A 14,589-nucleotide genomic window follows, 5' to 3' on the forward strand; every position below is an offset into this window, starting at 1 on the left:
AGCTTACAGCCGGTCCCAATCACCATTATCCATTGCATCATAGTACTGTGACAGGGTGCTTTGGCTTAGCCGCTTCATGATCTCTTTCTGCGCTGCAGCACAATGGACCAAGAGATTCGCCAGAACTTTCTCAACCTTACGCGTGGCATCATGGCTTGACACGGAGCTGCCACCGTCACGACCCTGCTCGGCTGTTGGACTTGGCATTTTGACATATGCATCCAGCGCTGAAGCGAGAGAGTCTCGTGTGGCGCTTGATATGTGCTCGTCAAGAGCATGTGATTCAAGGAGATTGCCCATGCGTAGCTGGGCACTTCGAGATAAAACAGGTTGCTGGATGGCACGCATCTTAGGTCCTGGCATCCCGTCCGTTCCTGGTTTTGTGTGTTGAGAGCGATCCATATCAGAAGGCAACACATCCACAACATCGACATCAGGCAAGTCCGCTAGCGTGCCAGACGTAGCGAGACGACAATCGGAGCGAAACCACTCAACACCACACCAGAACCGCACTGGCGCTGCTTCATGCTGCGGGACTTCGTCACCTCTCATACTCTTCAAGAAAGCATAAAATGAGCGTCGCACGTGAGCACGACGCAGTACCTCTGTTATGGGGATACGCACAACTGGATCTAATGGCGGACTAGCGATCCGTTGTGGTTCTGGGATTGGTGAGCGAGAAGGGACTGAACCTGAGTCCAAATTTGGCCCCGGAGCCGGAGATGGGACGGAGGTGGCCGATGGTGCTGTAGCTGATGTGGCGCCCTTGGCCGTGTCTCGGGGCTCGGCCTCCGTCGGGCTTGCATGCACATAGGAGCCGTACACTTCGAAGCCCTCGAGACGTGGCGATACAGAGCGCATCTCATTTGACCGATCACCAAAGAAGAAGGACGTCGGTGGACGTTCATCGGCGGGCATCGACGCTGGCTGCTCAACCCAGTCAACTTTCCATGCGATAGTGACACCGAGCTCCGTTAGGTGGTATACTTCGCCTTCAATAAATGTACCTTCACACGCCGCATGGTCAGCGCGCAATGATTCATCGACGCGCACCGTGGCCACATTGTTAGAAAGAGCTGGCTCCATAAGGGCTTCTGCCTCAATCCAACCCAGGCGAACCATATGGGCGGCAAGTACAATAGCCTCGTCCACAGAGACAAGCGTGGTGTACTGGACAAGCCATTGGAGTGCATCAAAGGATGAAAAACTCGCAGTCTCATACATTTGACCTGCGCTGTCTTTCGCATAGCTCGTCGTAAGTGCCATGCCCATTGCACTCGGCTCTGAGCGCCGTGGTGACGAGCCTACCATTCGGTGAAACACAATCCGCACAACTGCATCACTGAGTAGTACGTCATCCTGTTCATCACGTTCCATGAACAACAACTTGTCACAAATGGGGTGCACGTTTAACAGGTTGCTCACGCTGCGCGTCGCAATGCCATGCCGAATCACGAAGCGGTCAATTAAGTGCACACCTTTTGGCGAAGGTGTGTAAACTTCGTCTTCCTGGCCTGCCATGCGCTCCAGAAGCCCTGCTCGGATGAATGCCTGGCAAATGTGGGAGGCTGTGTCACTGTTCATAGTGAATGACGTCTTGGTTTGACTAAGTGATAGCATATTTTGCATATTGTTGGCCGAGTCACGGACAATTTGAACAAACTGCAATGCTTGCATTCGCTGAATTGCTGCAGGCAAAACGAATGCGAGGGGGAAGCGCCAGTCTGGCCATCGATCACTGAGTGAAATGACCACCGTGGTGAAAAGACCGTGCAGATCTCGACATATTGGAAGACCCTGCCTATTTACTCGCATTAGCCACTGTTCATTTGATTGTAGCGCGATCGGTTTTGGCACCCCATTCCCCGGGCTTGTTGGTCGTGTTGGGCCTGCATCAGCTGCAGCCTGAGGATCTGGCGATTGGTTCCAGGGACTCGATGCGCGCATTGAGGAAGATTCACCTGCATTCTTTGCTTCATTCTCTTTGTTTTGTGCGTTCTCTGCACTATCCGGCGACTTGGTTTGTGCGCGTCTCATCCGCGTAAAAGGCGGCTTGAATCAACACACTTCACGACGGGGAACGGAGGAATGGTGTTGATGATGATAGTGTTTTTGTGGAGGTCGTTCAGTGGAGGAAGGACCTGGACTTTCGTTTGTTCCAACACGAAACGCTCGAGCGAGACGCGATTCTGACACGTCGGTGCAAGTCTGAAGCCGGACATTATGTCCTAGCGTGGAGAAGAGGTGCACATAAAAATTCGTCTCGAACCTACTCGAGGTACACACCTACCTATGAACGAAATAACAGCTGCTGCGCGCGCAGAATGAAGTCCATAAATTGGTCGCAATTTTCAGCATCCACAATTTTCCGACAGAAATTCGTCAGTGTGAATTGCTTAATCAGATGAACAGCAGCCACGACAACCTTTTTGATACGTCAGTGGACTCGCGTGAACGTACCACAGTGCACACATTCGACAAATGTACCAGGACGCAGCTGCGCTTTAGGAACACGGCAAATGCATGTAGACCCTTCATAGTTCATATCCTAAGTGCATGTGTCAGCGAAGGAAGGAGCTAGTGGATTGAGCGACGTACGCGAGCCTGGATGCACCTCACACAGCACAGTTTTTCATAACCTGTGCGCTTCCATTTTGCGATGAGTCTGAATTAGCATGTCATTCAAGACGTACGCAGCATCTGCATATCCTTGTTCAAGCAACCAGTCGTAAAGTTCACGACTTATAGCCTCACGCTTGTAATAGAGGTCGTAGATGTACCGTGACCGGATATGAGTGATACGCATAATTCCCCAGACGCCCTCGGCTTTGCGTTTGCCATCCTGCGACTCGTTTTCTGCATCGCGCATTTTCGTCTCGTACTCTTCCAGAATTGGCTCGATGTCTTCAAAGCCATCAGGCGGCGGCCTTGTCCGACTCGTCCGAATTCTCGGCATGATGATGGACAAGTGCACAAGATGGTGAGTGGATATCCACGTGATATGTCCGTCGTGTTGATTTCCGCATCTCTCAACATTTGAGAGCAAGTGGAGTTAGCAAGTGAGCACCGACGTGCGACCGACGCGCGTACGTCCATTCGAAAAAGCGCCCACATCATCCATCTTTACTCGTCGTAACGAAACAACATGTTTACTGGATTAGGTACGCTGCGCGTCTCCTGGAAGAGATGTACTTATATTTTCAAAGTCGAATGCGTGGCGCGCATTGTCGATGTCGCGCAAGTCGATGCACAGAGCGGATCGTATGCGCTGACGATCGGCGATTGTGCATTGATTCTGGGCGACTGCCACGTGGGCGATAGCATTGCTGTAAATGGTACGTGCCTGGGAGCGACAACTCGCCAAGAGGGCAGGATATTGCGAGCATGTCTTGTTTCTGCATGGACCTAAACTGATCGAAATGTCAATGTGACAAAGGCTAACCATCTTTCGACGCAGGCGTATGCCTCACTGTCACACAATTCAGTCTTGAGGCGCATGGCGGCTCGTTCCGTGTGGACGTTGCGCCAGAAACCTTGTTCCGCTCCAATCTTGGGCGTCTTCAGGTGGGAGATCGCGTCAACTGTGAGCGAGCCATGGCGCCCACCACACGCTTCGGTGGGCACATTGTGCAAGGCCATGTCGACACAGTCGCGACGCTTCAGGCGGTCGAACCGAATGAGTCGGCGCTCACGCTGACATTACGCCTCTTCCATGACACACGAGCTGGTGTGGATGCGCATCTTCCGCTCCCATCAACACTTGCGCCTTACCTAGTTCCAAAGGGCTTCATCACGCTTGATGGCACGTCTTTAACACTGATTGATGTATCGCCGCCGCAAGGAGGCGCACTTCAACGTCGTACGGAAGACGATGTAACGACGCCTGCATCAGAAACTATTGAATTTACCGTCATGCTCATCCCTCACACCCAAGATCACATTGCTTTGCCGCAAAAGCCCGTTGGCTCCCTTATCAATGTCGAATTTGACATGGTCGGCAAGTACGTGTACAGGTCCTTGCTAGGCCAGTTTGAGCGCCTCGATGCCGAGCATGGAAGCGATGCATCGGCTCTATCCATGTCGATGTTGGAACGTGTTGTGGAGCGGGCAATGCAGAATGTGAGCGAGCGCCATCGCTCACCTAACTAAGCTGTCATTCAACAACTTTCAGTTGAGCCCGCTGATGTTCTTTCGTCTTTTTTTCTTTCTCTTTTTCTTTCTCTTTCTCTTTCTCTTTCTCTTTCTCTTTCTCTTTCTCTTTCTCTTTCTCTTTCTCTTTCTCTTTCTCTTTCTCTTTCTCTTTCTCTTTCTCTTTCTCTTTCTCTTTCTCTTTCTCTCTCTCTACCTACCTACCTACCTATCTAACAACTTTAACTGGCGCTCTGCACGATGAACATCGGCATCACTGATTTCTAGACCATCGAGCCATGTCAGTGGCGCACAGGCCATACCACATAGTCCCCGATACACCTGTCGTTTCTGGAGCACGTGCATAGGCAGCGTACATTGGAATCTTTCATCGATCGCACGGAACAATGCTGCTGTGCGTGCACTATCCATGGCGTGTTCCGGCTCGATAAAGGCAGCTTCAGCGGCTGGCTCTGGTGGCAAGAGCATCGTGCGCTTGTGGAACTGAGAGCGTTCAGCTAGAGCTTGCGCTGCACGAAGGCGTGTCTGGGCTTGCTGCTCGACAGCTTTCGCTGCATCTGGCTGTACAATAGCAGGGTGTGGGACAGGGGGGCCATTCATACGGTCCGGCGCATGTAGAGGAAGAACCATGGGTGGGTATAGACTGAGTGTGCAAGGATTTGAGCGTGTATCGACAACGCAGAGCTCAGAGAGGCCACGTATACCTTGAACAATACACTCGAGCGTGCTTATGCGACAGGCAACAAGACTAAGACGCTTCAGTCGGTGCCAATGCGCTAAAGACGGGATTGTTGAAAGCCAGTTGTGGTCCAGGTTGAGCGAGCGTAATGCCGGTGTCTGCAGTTGCAGCTCCGTGGACACCTGATCTAGCTGACATCCAGCAAGTTCCAAGTACACCATGTCCGGCATGTGTGCATGAAACACAGGTTTTGACCTGATCGCATTACCTGCAAAGTATAAGCGCTCTAGTTGTGTTGGCGCAGGCAACGGCAGGCACACACGCACGCTCTGCTGGCGGAGCGAGAGGTGCCGTAGTGTATGTGCTGAGCCAAGTGCGCCGATTGATGCTAGTGAGCATCGGTCAGCATACAGTGTTCGAATGCATGGCATTCTGCCGACGTCTAACTCGGTAAAGTCGTTGTTGTCGGAGAGCCGTAGAACGCGAAGCTGAGGCATTCTGTGTTCGATGCTGATGTCTGTCAGCTCATTTGCTTCTGCATGCAGTTCCTGCAGCGCGTCTAGATGTCCAAGGCCCACGAGCGACGAGATACGGTTGTGTGAGACCACCAGCGATTGTATTGCGGGCCAGCACATCCGGCTAAGATCCACACGCCCCGAGAGCTCGTTGTGAGCGATGCTAAAATGCTTTAGGGACGTGCACTGCTCGAGCCCACGAAGGTCTGTGATCTTATTGTGGTCCACACGAAGCTCGCGCAGACGTGGAAGATGGGAAAAAGGCATGAGTGAAGCAAATTCGTTGAAACACACATCTAAGAACTGGAGTTGCTTCAGGTGCTCGAACGATGTAAGCTCCGACATTCTGTTCGTCAGCATGTTGATACAGAGAAGGCTGATAGCGGCAGAGATACGTACAGGTTATGCGAGGCTGTGAGCACACGAACACAGGATGGTACACCCATGGTAAACGACACTTGGTTGTGGTCTATCCATACTTCCTCGACTTGTGGCAAATGTTCACTCAGCCCGATGCACGATTCAAGATGCCGTGCGCGCAAATCGATCCTTTTCAGCGACTGCCAATCCGGCGCCCAAGGCGCAGCATCCGTAAGAATTTCGACCAGCTTGTCGCGGGTGATGCGGAAGGACGCTGTGCTGTGGTGCTGTGAGGGCTCGTCCGAGATCAAAGCAGACAGCGATCGTGAAGGCTGCAATGACTTTGTTCGCACGGGAATGGGCTCCGTCGGCGATCGTAAAGATGCTTGCACAGGCACACGTGAAGATGCAGTGTCTGGTTTGGACTCTGGTGCTGGCCCAGGCACGTAGGTAGAGAGTGAGCGTGTCAAATTCATGTGCTCGAGCTCTTCGAGCATGCGATCAAGGCGCGCTGCTTGCGCCGATGAGTACGACGCCTCAGTGCTTCGTGGATGTTTTTGATCGACAAAACTTATCGAACGCGATGCGTGTGTACGAGGCGTCTCGCCAATAGAGCCAGCACCTTTGAGGATAGAGCGAGGGAACGAGCCACTCGCGGGTCGTGCCGGTGTGGGCTGAATGTTCTCACTCTTGTACGAAAGTGGAAAACGGGCAAGTCTTTGTCCGCTGCTGGTCTCATGTGACGCAACTCTGAGGCGCTTGTTTTGTCGCAAATCTTGCAACGACGAAGACGAGCCTGACGCAGAGAGCGTCGGTGAGGATGATCCTTCTTCGTCGTCGCGAGAGGCCTCTCTGCTACATTCCTCTGCAAGCTGTTCAAGCCCTGAACGTACATAAGAATCAAAAGGTACGTGGATGAAACGTAGTGGCACATGCGGTCCGCCTGGCGTTGATGGCGTTGTGCGCGATGTACCTTTGGATGAGCTGCGTGATGGCATTGGTGTGGACGATGGTAACTGTCTTGCGCGGAAGGTGAACTCTTTCCTGGTAGGTGGCGCTGCATCTAGCTCATCGCCACCATATGTATGCAGTGGGCTACTCTCTTCCTTCTCTTTTTCTCGCGCAGAAGACAGACTTGGTGTGAGAAACATCTGCTGGAGCTTCATAGGCGAAAACATATCACCTCCGATCGCATTGAGACGATCCTGACCACGTGCAGGCGTGGCCTTCCAAGCAGGCTGAAACATGGGCGGTAGCGTCGATACATCTGAGCGATGTACGACAGTGCCATTGTCCGATGCCACATCAGACATGTCGTCAATTACCAATGGATCGGGAGGGGGAAGTGGTCAGTGGACAGCTTCGCGTTCGCAGAACGTCTAGACAGTAGCAAGCAATATTTTCTTGGCCAAGCTTTGTCTACGTTGATGCCGGTTCCTCACTCGTTTAACGTCCTCTGTCAGTCTACACGAACACCGGGCAAGACGTGCTGATCTTTTTTTTTCTGGGTGTGTGTTAGTGTTGCTGGTTGGTGTTGGTTGGCTGGTCCACAAATCAGAAATGCATGCGCACATATACACACACGCCTTATGGAGGCAAGCAACCGAGGGGAAGGGTGAGGTGGGGCATTTGCGCGCCCTTACCACCTCGTCACACGCACACACGTTCTCCATCGAGACGCGATCACGTGAACGACCGCGACGCGTCAGTACCACGTGCCAAGGCACATCGACCGCCAACACCATCATCCACCGTCCAACACAACCCGTATCGACGCAGGATTGGGGCGGAAGTGCGCACGCCGTGATGGATGCGTCCACGCTCAGTGCGCTCATAGATTCATCGAGTATCGAACTCGAGAAGCTTCACAAGAAGCTAGGATGTCCAGCGGAGGAGCTTGAGCGTGCAATTGCGGCGCTTAAAACATGCATTCACGATGCAATCCACGCGCAGATCCGCCATGTTGAGGCGCAGGTCGCAGAAGTCCAAGCATCTTGCGACAAACACAAGCGTAAGATATGCTTGTTATGTGAAGCCATTGGCACAAGTGCGCATGTGCCACCGGGCTCTTCGTTAACGGGACAACCACAGCAAGAATCGTCGTTGCCGCTCCTTGCGCAGCAGGAGGCGCTTGTCGCCGAGCAAGCACGTCTTGAAGCAATGTACAAAGCGCAGTGTGAACAATGTGATCTGGTTATTAGTCAAATTGATACACTCAATGGATGCATGTCAGACGCAGGCGGAGCACCGTCTATGCCGACTCAGACGGAGACTGTGTCGACACTGCGTGATGTCACACCCAGCACAGTACAACATCTAGAAGCGCATCTTATCCATGTACAACAAGTCTACAAGGAAAGAAAGATGCAGATGGAATCCCATTTGACTGAGATTCTCCAGCTGTGGTCCGAACTGCACATCATGCCTCATGTCGCAGTGCACGCGGGTCGTGTGTCTGTGCATGAAGATGGATCCGAAGAAAGCCGTTTCCACATGAGCATTCTTCAATACACACAGCAAGTCCCTACCATGGAGCTGGACGGACAGTTCTACGGGCAATTCCAGACATCGTCGCCATCACAGGCATCCTCGTCATCATATGCGACATCACGCCTTCCTGCCGCCTTGTCAGCTGACGAGGACAGCGCCATGCTAGCTACACCAACACGCGCTCAGGGGGCACCCATGCTCGTCTTACACGAGTCTCATACCGAGTGTGATGCTCCTACAGCAGTGCCTGACCTACTTCAGCCCACAGATACCGTTATGGCGCAGAGTGTTCAGCTGCGTGAAGCGCTGGAGCGCGAGAAGGCTGAGCGAGAGTCAAGCATCCAGGCATACTATGATGAACTATGTGAGCTATGGATGCGATTCGACGTGCCCGAGACAGAAATGGACGCGTTCGTGCTGGATCATCGTGGAAGTACGTTGCAAGTCGTCCAGGCATACCGCATCGAGCTTGACAAGATGCGTTCTCTCAAGTCCCAGCACATGGCCCTTTTCATCACAAAGACACGCGAGCAGATATGGGAGCAGTGGGATGCTCTTTACATGAGCGACAAAGAACGACAAGAGTCTTTTCCTGCGTACTTTCTGGCGCTGCCAGGTGAAGAAGACATGCTTGCATCCACATTCGACTGGGACGAGCTCCTAGCCGAGCATGAACACATGTATGCCAAATTGACCGAGATGCTTGAACAACGCGCGCCGATCCTTAGCCTTATTGGGCGATACCATGCTATATGCAACGAGGCTCGTGCGTTGGAGGAAAGTGCACAAGACGGTGCTCGATTGCTGGGCCGCGGAAATCGAGGAGATCCCGGACGCCTTTTGCGCGAAGAAAAAATGCGCAAGCGTGTCAAAATCCAGAAACCCAAGCTGGAGCAGGAACTTTTGAAAGTTTTGCCTGCGTGGGAGGAGACACACCACATGCCGTTCATGATGGATGGTGTTCGCTTCGTTGATCATTTGCGAGACCAGCTTGGTGGCGCTCCCAAGGAGAATCCTCGCGTGCAGCGACGTGTTCCTGGCACTTCGGCCACCTCAGCCACAGGCAATGCAGCGCCAGCTCCTGCGGAGAGCCTCCGCGCATCTCGCTCAGCCAATGGTGTGCCAGCAACACCACGGAATGGCACTTTGACGATGAAGAGGCCTGCCCATGCTTTTCCAGGCGCACCTCCCACACAATCACGCCGTGCAGGCGGACCCGGAGCAACGACGCGTTCGCGTGTAGCGTCGCAGTCGCGCATGACTCCATATGGTCCGGTAGGAGCGACGCCTAGCGCACGCATGCACGATGCCAAGGCACGTCGCTTCGAATCAACATCAAGTGCGGCGACAGTGGTGCAGCGCATGACATCATCATCAAATTCCAGTCAGGACGAGTCCTTCGCAGCTGCGCAGCGCACGCCGAGTACGCATCTGGCCTCTTCTCTCGCTCATGCACAGACGCCATTTGTCTCTCGGTAAAAATGTACCCATGTTTCTTTGAAGCCTGTACTTGTGCGTCGCGTTGATAATGCGTGGACTTTCCATCCTCGCACGTATATGTGCATAGATACATACAGACAGATAGATACCCCTTCTCCAGGACCTCTTCCACAGATGCAACACACCTCCATTCACAATCCGCGCTCGCAGCGCCTGACCTGGGCAGGTCTGAGCGATCGACGACAACGTCGACGCACGCAGCGGCGGACGAACCACCTTGCTTTCGCCAACATTACAGCGCTCATCAAAGCGCGTACCTATTCACTCCATGGAAACAACCGCTGCACTTGCGCCGGCGCTCGCGGAAGCAACACGCACGTCAGGTAAGGGCATTGCAGAGACGTGCAGCGATGCGATCCAGCGCATGGATCATGGACAGGACGCCGTCATGCAGGCACGCATGCCCGAGCTTTATGCACTGGCGGAGCAAGTGACTTCTTCTCGTGCAAGCCTTGCCAAGATTCGGACCGACATCGAACGGTTTCACACACAGTTACATACAGCGTCTGAGCATATCGGGAAACTGCAGGACCGCTCCAATACTCTGAATGAACATTTGTCGGAACAGGAGACAAACGCATCCACACTGACAAAATGGATCGAAGGCGCTGTGATTGCTCCGTCGACCGTGCGCCTCTTGCGCGATACAAATGTTGACGACAACTTTCACGGCTGGGTCAAGGCGGTCCATATGATTGAACATACGCTGCGAACGCTCAATGAATACGAAGCGACACAGGATAGCACGGCTACGCCCGGTTCCGCTCGCGCACAGGCGCGCGATGTGGCAGAACAGTGCAAAAACTTGGTACGTTTCGACGGCTCGTTGGAGCTTTGTTATTGTTCTTTTTATCCCATCGAACCCGTGTCGGTGGCCTTGCTTTCCACTAACACCCGTTTCGCAGGCGATTGGGAAAATCTACCCGTACTTGGTTCGTCTGTTCGAGCCGATTCGCACTTCCGTCACGACAACGCTGCCGATCCTCCAGTCATCTGTTCTGTTGCCCCACAATCAACCGCTGTATCAGTTTCTCGCTATGCACGCGCCACGTGTTGCGATTGAAGTGCAACTCGCATACATCAATGCAGCTCGTTTGTACTATGAGACAGCCTTCCGCCGCTATGTGCGTGAGTTGCGTCGTATCTTGCAGCGGTGGATTGAGCCAGCGTCGCTCGTCGCTTCTGCACACAAGCATCCCGACGCGCAGTACGCAGCAGAAAGGCAGCAGTATGCGCGTCCACTCACAGACGTAGCTGCAGTGCTTGCATGCCAAAGTGAGGATGTCAATTTCAGAGCAAGTCCCGAGCACCTGTTCCACACACTGGCGCTTGTGTTTCTTGATACGGCCTGCACAGAATACGCATTTCTTGCACGCTTCTTTGCCGGCACAGAAATGCGCCATGACGTGTATGACGCATCGGGTGTACCGACGTACAATTTACTGAGCCTTTCTCCTGAGGAAGAACGTCTGCATGAGTCAATAGTGACCCGTGAGTCGTGGCTTCAAGTGATGGAACCTGCTATATCCTACTTTTCCGAATTCCATGATGCAGTGCTCATGATGCCCAGTGCACCTGTACTTCAACACTTGACTATTTCAAACCTCACACAGTCGCTTCTCCGTGTGGCACAGTCTCGGCGGTGTCTCATTCCAGAGCTGGAGTCAGTCTTGATGCGCCATGTGCTAGAGACATGGCCGCTTGTTGCCAAGGGACTCGATGCAGAAGTCGATGCGCTCAAAGCCGTTGCTGTTGGCGCGCGACTTAGCGCAGCGCCGCGGTCGTCCGGCGCTGCTGGTTTCTTCGACCGCTGGAGTACTCTTGCTATGACGACAGACTTGTCTCGTATCAATGCAAGTGATGCTTTGCATAAGGTAGGTATACTTGTGCATGATTACGTTGGATGTCAGCTCACACGCGCCGCTCCAGATCCTTTCTGCTTTCACACATTTTTTCACGCTAGTGGTCGCCGTAACTCATGCTGAACACCAAGGCATGCTTCTCAGCGGGTACGTTCGCCAGGACCCTCGCATATTGCCTTGCTTACCTGCCGACAGACTTGCTCGAATGCACACGGAACTAGCTCGGCTTTTGCGCGAGTATGCAAAGAACGTGTACCCGACCCACCACGAATGGCAATCGCCGCGTGCTTTGTGCTTATCGACGCATGCCATGCTTGCCGTACGTATTATTCACCATACTAACCTTGCTCACATCCACACAGGCCACGCCCATTGATACCCATGCACAAGAAGCAGCGAAATGGGCGCAGCTGGCTGATGAGCTTTCAAGCAATGAGCCGGCTTCCTAGTTCATATAGTGTTTCAAGGCCCAGTAAAACCCCATCATCCGGTGCCTCAGCCCATCGAGAGTGCGCAAAATCAATGATACGCACATCGAGCACGCGCTCGCCGCGTGCAAGCAGCGCCTGTAGACGTGCGTCATCGCCCTCCATAATGACAAGCACACTTGCACTGCGTATTTTGACAGGCACGTGGGCTAATGTATCGCGGAGGGCTTCAATCCTCGGCAGGAGGTGTGTGTGAATCACACGTTCACGCACAGGACTAGATACAACCCATGCATCGTACAAGAGGCGCTGAAGATCCTCCTTCGTGCGTGCAGCCTTCCCAGGAGCCTTCCCGCTTTGAACGAACGCCTGCTTCGAAGCGTCCCATGTACAGAAGCCTGTGATTCGGATCCCAAATGTCCCACTTGTTGTGTCGAACGCCTTTTGGTGCATACGTTCCCGCTTTTCGCTCGAAAGTTCGGTGTTCTGGTCATTGTACAAGATGGTACCGAGCTTAATGTCGCACACATTCGCATACACGAATGGACGTACGAGATTCTCTAGTACAAGTGTGTGCGAGCCGATACTGAGCTGTGGCAGCTGCACGTCATCAAGGGGAATCCGTGGCCATCCTGGAAGCCAGTGGCCCTGGGCGTCTGCAATGCCATAACAAAGCGGCATCCATGCACGGAACATAGCTTTCTTTGCATCTGACCCTCCAGATGTCTTGTACGTCGTTTCGTAAAACATTGTTTCAGTGTTTAGGGCACTCTTGAGCACGTACTGTCCGCATTCTTGCACAATCCCGGGATGCCCACCGACCTGAATCAGCATGCTGCCAAGAGCGGATTCAAACGCCTGCTATTATATCTTTTCCTTGACTATGCACTCGCTCTCACACTCCCACACACCAGACACAGACACAGGCTTGTTTTGATGCTCTTGACTTGCCCTCTCACAGTCTCTCTTACGGAACTACCTTTTACAATGGACGGTAAAGGCACGTCGCCATCCTGCATGACGCAAACGCTCCACACCTCTTCGCTCGACTAGGGCATCAAAACAGGTGGAGTGGGTGTGGGGATGTTTCGTGCACGTGGCGCAGAAAGTGATTTGTCATGTACTTTACGGTGACGAGTAAGCTGGTCAGGACGTGTGAAGCGACGAAGGCATTCAGGGCACTGGAAAGGCTTGTCGCCACGATGCACGCGGATATGCTTGTTGAGATTGCTGCTTTCTGAAAATTGCTTGTCGCAGTTTGGATAAGGGCATTTGAACGGGCGATCTCCCGTATGTGTGCGCTTATGGATCGTCAGACTGCCGACAACACTAAACGTCTTGTTGCATCCGGGAAAGTCGCATTTGTACGGACGCTCTTGCGTATGCGTTCGCATATGCTGTGTGAGCGTGCTGGCTTCACTGAAGCGCTTGTGGCATGATGGACATTCATACGGGCGATCGCCTGTATGTGTTTGGATGTGTCGGAGTACTTTTTGTTTCTGCGTGAATTTACGGCCTTGCATCGCTCGTTCACAGCCTACCCAGCCACACTCGTATTCGGTTTTTCCAGAGCCAACATGCACCTGTGCAATGTGTGCAGTCAATTCGGCATGTGTGTCGAAGCTGCATGAACAATTGATCCAACCACAAGGATGCCGCTTCCGTTGCCCGTCTTGGGCTGGAGGACAAAAGCACGCCGTCGCCATGTCGTCGAGCGCCTTCTCTTCCTCGCCTAACATACATTGTCCCCGCACTGCATGGTCACACCACGCAGCCGTGTCAGCGTCAATGTCTGTATCGGTACCAGTGTCAGTGCTGGGGTCTAGTTCCCGATCTGCAGGTGCAATGGTAGTGATGCATGTATCATTCTCTTTTTCTCGCGAGCTTCCAAGCGGTATCGGGGTCGACAAGTACTCTTGAAGTAGTTTGGTATCATGATCAGGCACATGTGCTTGCTGCATTTGACTAGTAAACTCTTCCATCGTCGGCAGTTGAAAACTACAGCCGGACCATTCACATGGTAAAACTTCGGCAGAGCCATAGCTCGAAAGCATGTCATGGTTGTTGGAGTACGGAAACAGATGCTGGTGACCCGCCCTTGACAGTGTGTGGTCGGTGCCGGCACTCACCTGAAGGTGAGCACTCTTGCTGTCATGGTTTTGGTTGCTCGTGTGCCCCAAGCAGGCAAGCCCCTGATCATAGTTGCAACAGCAACAACAGCCCTGGCTTTCGCCCTTAGCCCTACATGAGCCACTGCAATCGATCCAGTTTGTGCCATTTCCTCCACGATTGTTGCCAAACGCGCACAACTCTTTGGACTCCAAGGGTATAAGGGGAAGGTCTGGTGATTTTAGATACCGATTTGAGGACGAGGGCGTTGAGCACGCAGTACCAGCGACGCTTGAAGACTCAGACGAGCGAAGGGCAGGCGTCGATGGTTGGGGGGTGGATGATAGTATTGAAAATGGCACATCCAAGCATGTATCGTGGCAGGGTACTGGGTTCAAATGTGCGCATGAGGCACAACAATGGTCGAGCAGTTGTTGTGCATAGGATAAATCCATTTCACTCGGTCCCAACGACGAGCAAGCTTGCGTCGGTTCCAA

The 14,589-nt window shown here is 53.1% G+C and overlaps 8 protein-coding genes across 8 annotated transcripts; 3 read left to right on the top strand and 5 right to left on the bottom strand.

The window, feature by feature from the left end:
* Positions 1–3: 3 nt before the first annotated feature.
* On the bottom strand, positions 4–2,037 carry MGL_0271 (uncharacterized protein; the record flags this gene model as incomplete). The annotated part of the gene is made up of 1 exon (XM_001732444.1): positions 4–2,037. One exon carries the CDS (start codon positions 2,035–2,037, stop codon positions 4–6), a length of 2,034 nt encoding a protein of 677 aa, XP_001732496.1.
* Positions 2,038–2,290: 253 nt separating this feature from the next.
* Positions 2,291–2,956, bottom strand: MGL_0272 (uncharacterized protein; the record flags this gene model as incomplete). The annotated part of the gene is made up of 3 exons (XM_001732445.1): positions 2,291–2,425; positions 2,599–2,665; positions 2,694–2,956. The coding sequence occupies 3 exons, from the start codon at positions 2,954–2,956 to the stop codon at positions 2,291–2,293; spliced, it is 465 nt and encodes a 154-aa protein (XP_001732497.1).
* A 189-nt stretch (positions 2,957–3,145) lies between these two features.
* MGL_0273 (uncharacterized protein) lies at positions 3,146–4,149 on the top strand (the record flags this gene model as incomplete). Its single annotated transcript, XM_001732446.1, has 2 exons — positions 3,146–3,335; positions 3,458–4,149. 2 exons carry the CDS (start codon positions 3,146–3,148, stop codon positions 4,147–4,149), a joined length of 882 nt encoding a protein of 293 aa, XP_001732498.1.
* A 204-nt stretch (positions 4,150–4,353) lies between these two features.
* MGL_0274 (uncharacterized protein) lies at positions 4,354–7,016 on the bottom strand (the record flags this gene model as incomplete). The annotated part of the gene is made up of 3 exons (XM_001732447.1): positions 4,354–5,689; positions 5,743–6,575; positions 6,597–7,016. The coding sequence occupies 3 exons, from the start codon at positions 7,014–7,016 to the stop codon at positions 4,354–4,356; spliced, it is 2,589 nt and encodes an 862-aa protein (XP_001732499.1).
* Positions 7,017–7,509: 493 nt separating this feature from the next.
* MGL_0275 (uncharacterized protein) lies at positions 7,510–9,672 on the top strand (the record flags this gene model as incomplete). The annotated part of the gene is made up of 1 exon (XM_001732448.1): positions 7,510–9,672. One exon carries the CDS (start codon positions 7,510–7,512, stop codon positions 9,670–9,672), a length of 2,163 nt encoding a protein of 720 aa, XP_001732500.1.
* A 289-nt stretch (positions 9,673–9,961) lies between these two features.
* MGL_0276 (uncharacterized protein) lies at positions 9,962–11,668 on the top strand (the record flags this gene model as incomplete). Its single annotated transcript, XM_001732449.1, has 3 exons — positions 9,962–10,501; positions 10,599–11,567; positions 11,657–11,668. 3 exons carry the CDS (start codon positions 9,962–9,964, stop codon positions 11,666–11,668), a joined length of 1,521 nt encoding a protein of 506 aa, XP_001732501.1.
* A 312-nt stretch (positions 11,669–11,980) lies between these two features.
* Positions 11,981–12,817, bottom strand: MGL_0277 (uncharacterized protein; the record flags this gene model as incomplete). Its single annotated transcript, XM_001732450.1, has 1 exon — positions 11,981–12,817. One exon carries the CDS (start codon positions 12,815–12,817, stop codon positions 11,981–11,983), a length of 837 nt encoding a protein of 278 aa, XP_001732502.1.
* A 215-nt stretch (positions 12,818–13,032) lies between these two features.
* Positions 13,033–13,965, bottom strand: MGL_0278 (uncharacterized protein; the record flags this gene model as incomplete). Its single annotated transcript, XM_001732451.1, has 1 exon — positions 13,033–13,965. One exon carries the CDS (start codon positions 13,963–13,965, stop codon positions 13,033–13,035), a length of 933 nt encoding a protein of 310 aa, XP_001732503.1.
* Between the last annotated feature and the right edge of the window lie 624 nt (positions 13,966–14,589).

The sequence above is a fragment of the Malassezia globosa genome (genome assembly GCF_000181695.2).
Source record: "Malassezia globosa CBS 7966 chromosome Unknown mgl_sf_1.1, whole genome shotgun sequence".
Classification (NCBI taxonomy): domain Eukaryota; kingdom Fungi; phylum Basidiomycota; class Malasseziomycetes; order Malasseziales; family Malasseziaceae; genus Malassezia; species Malassezia globosa.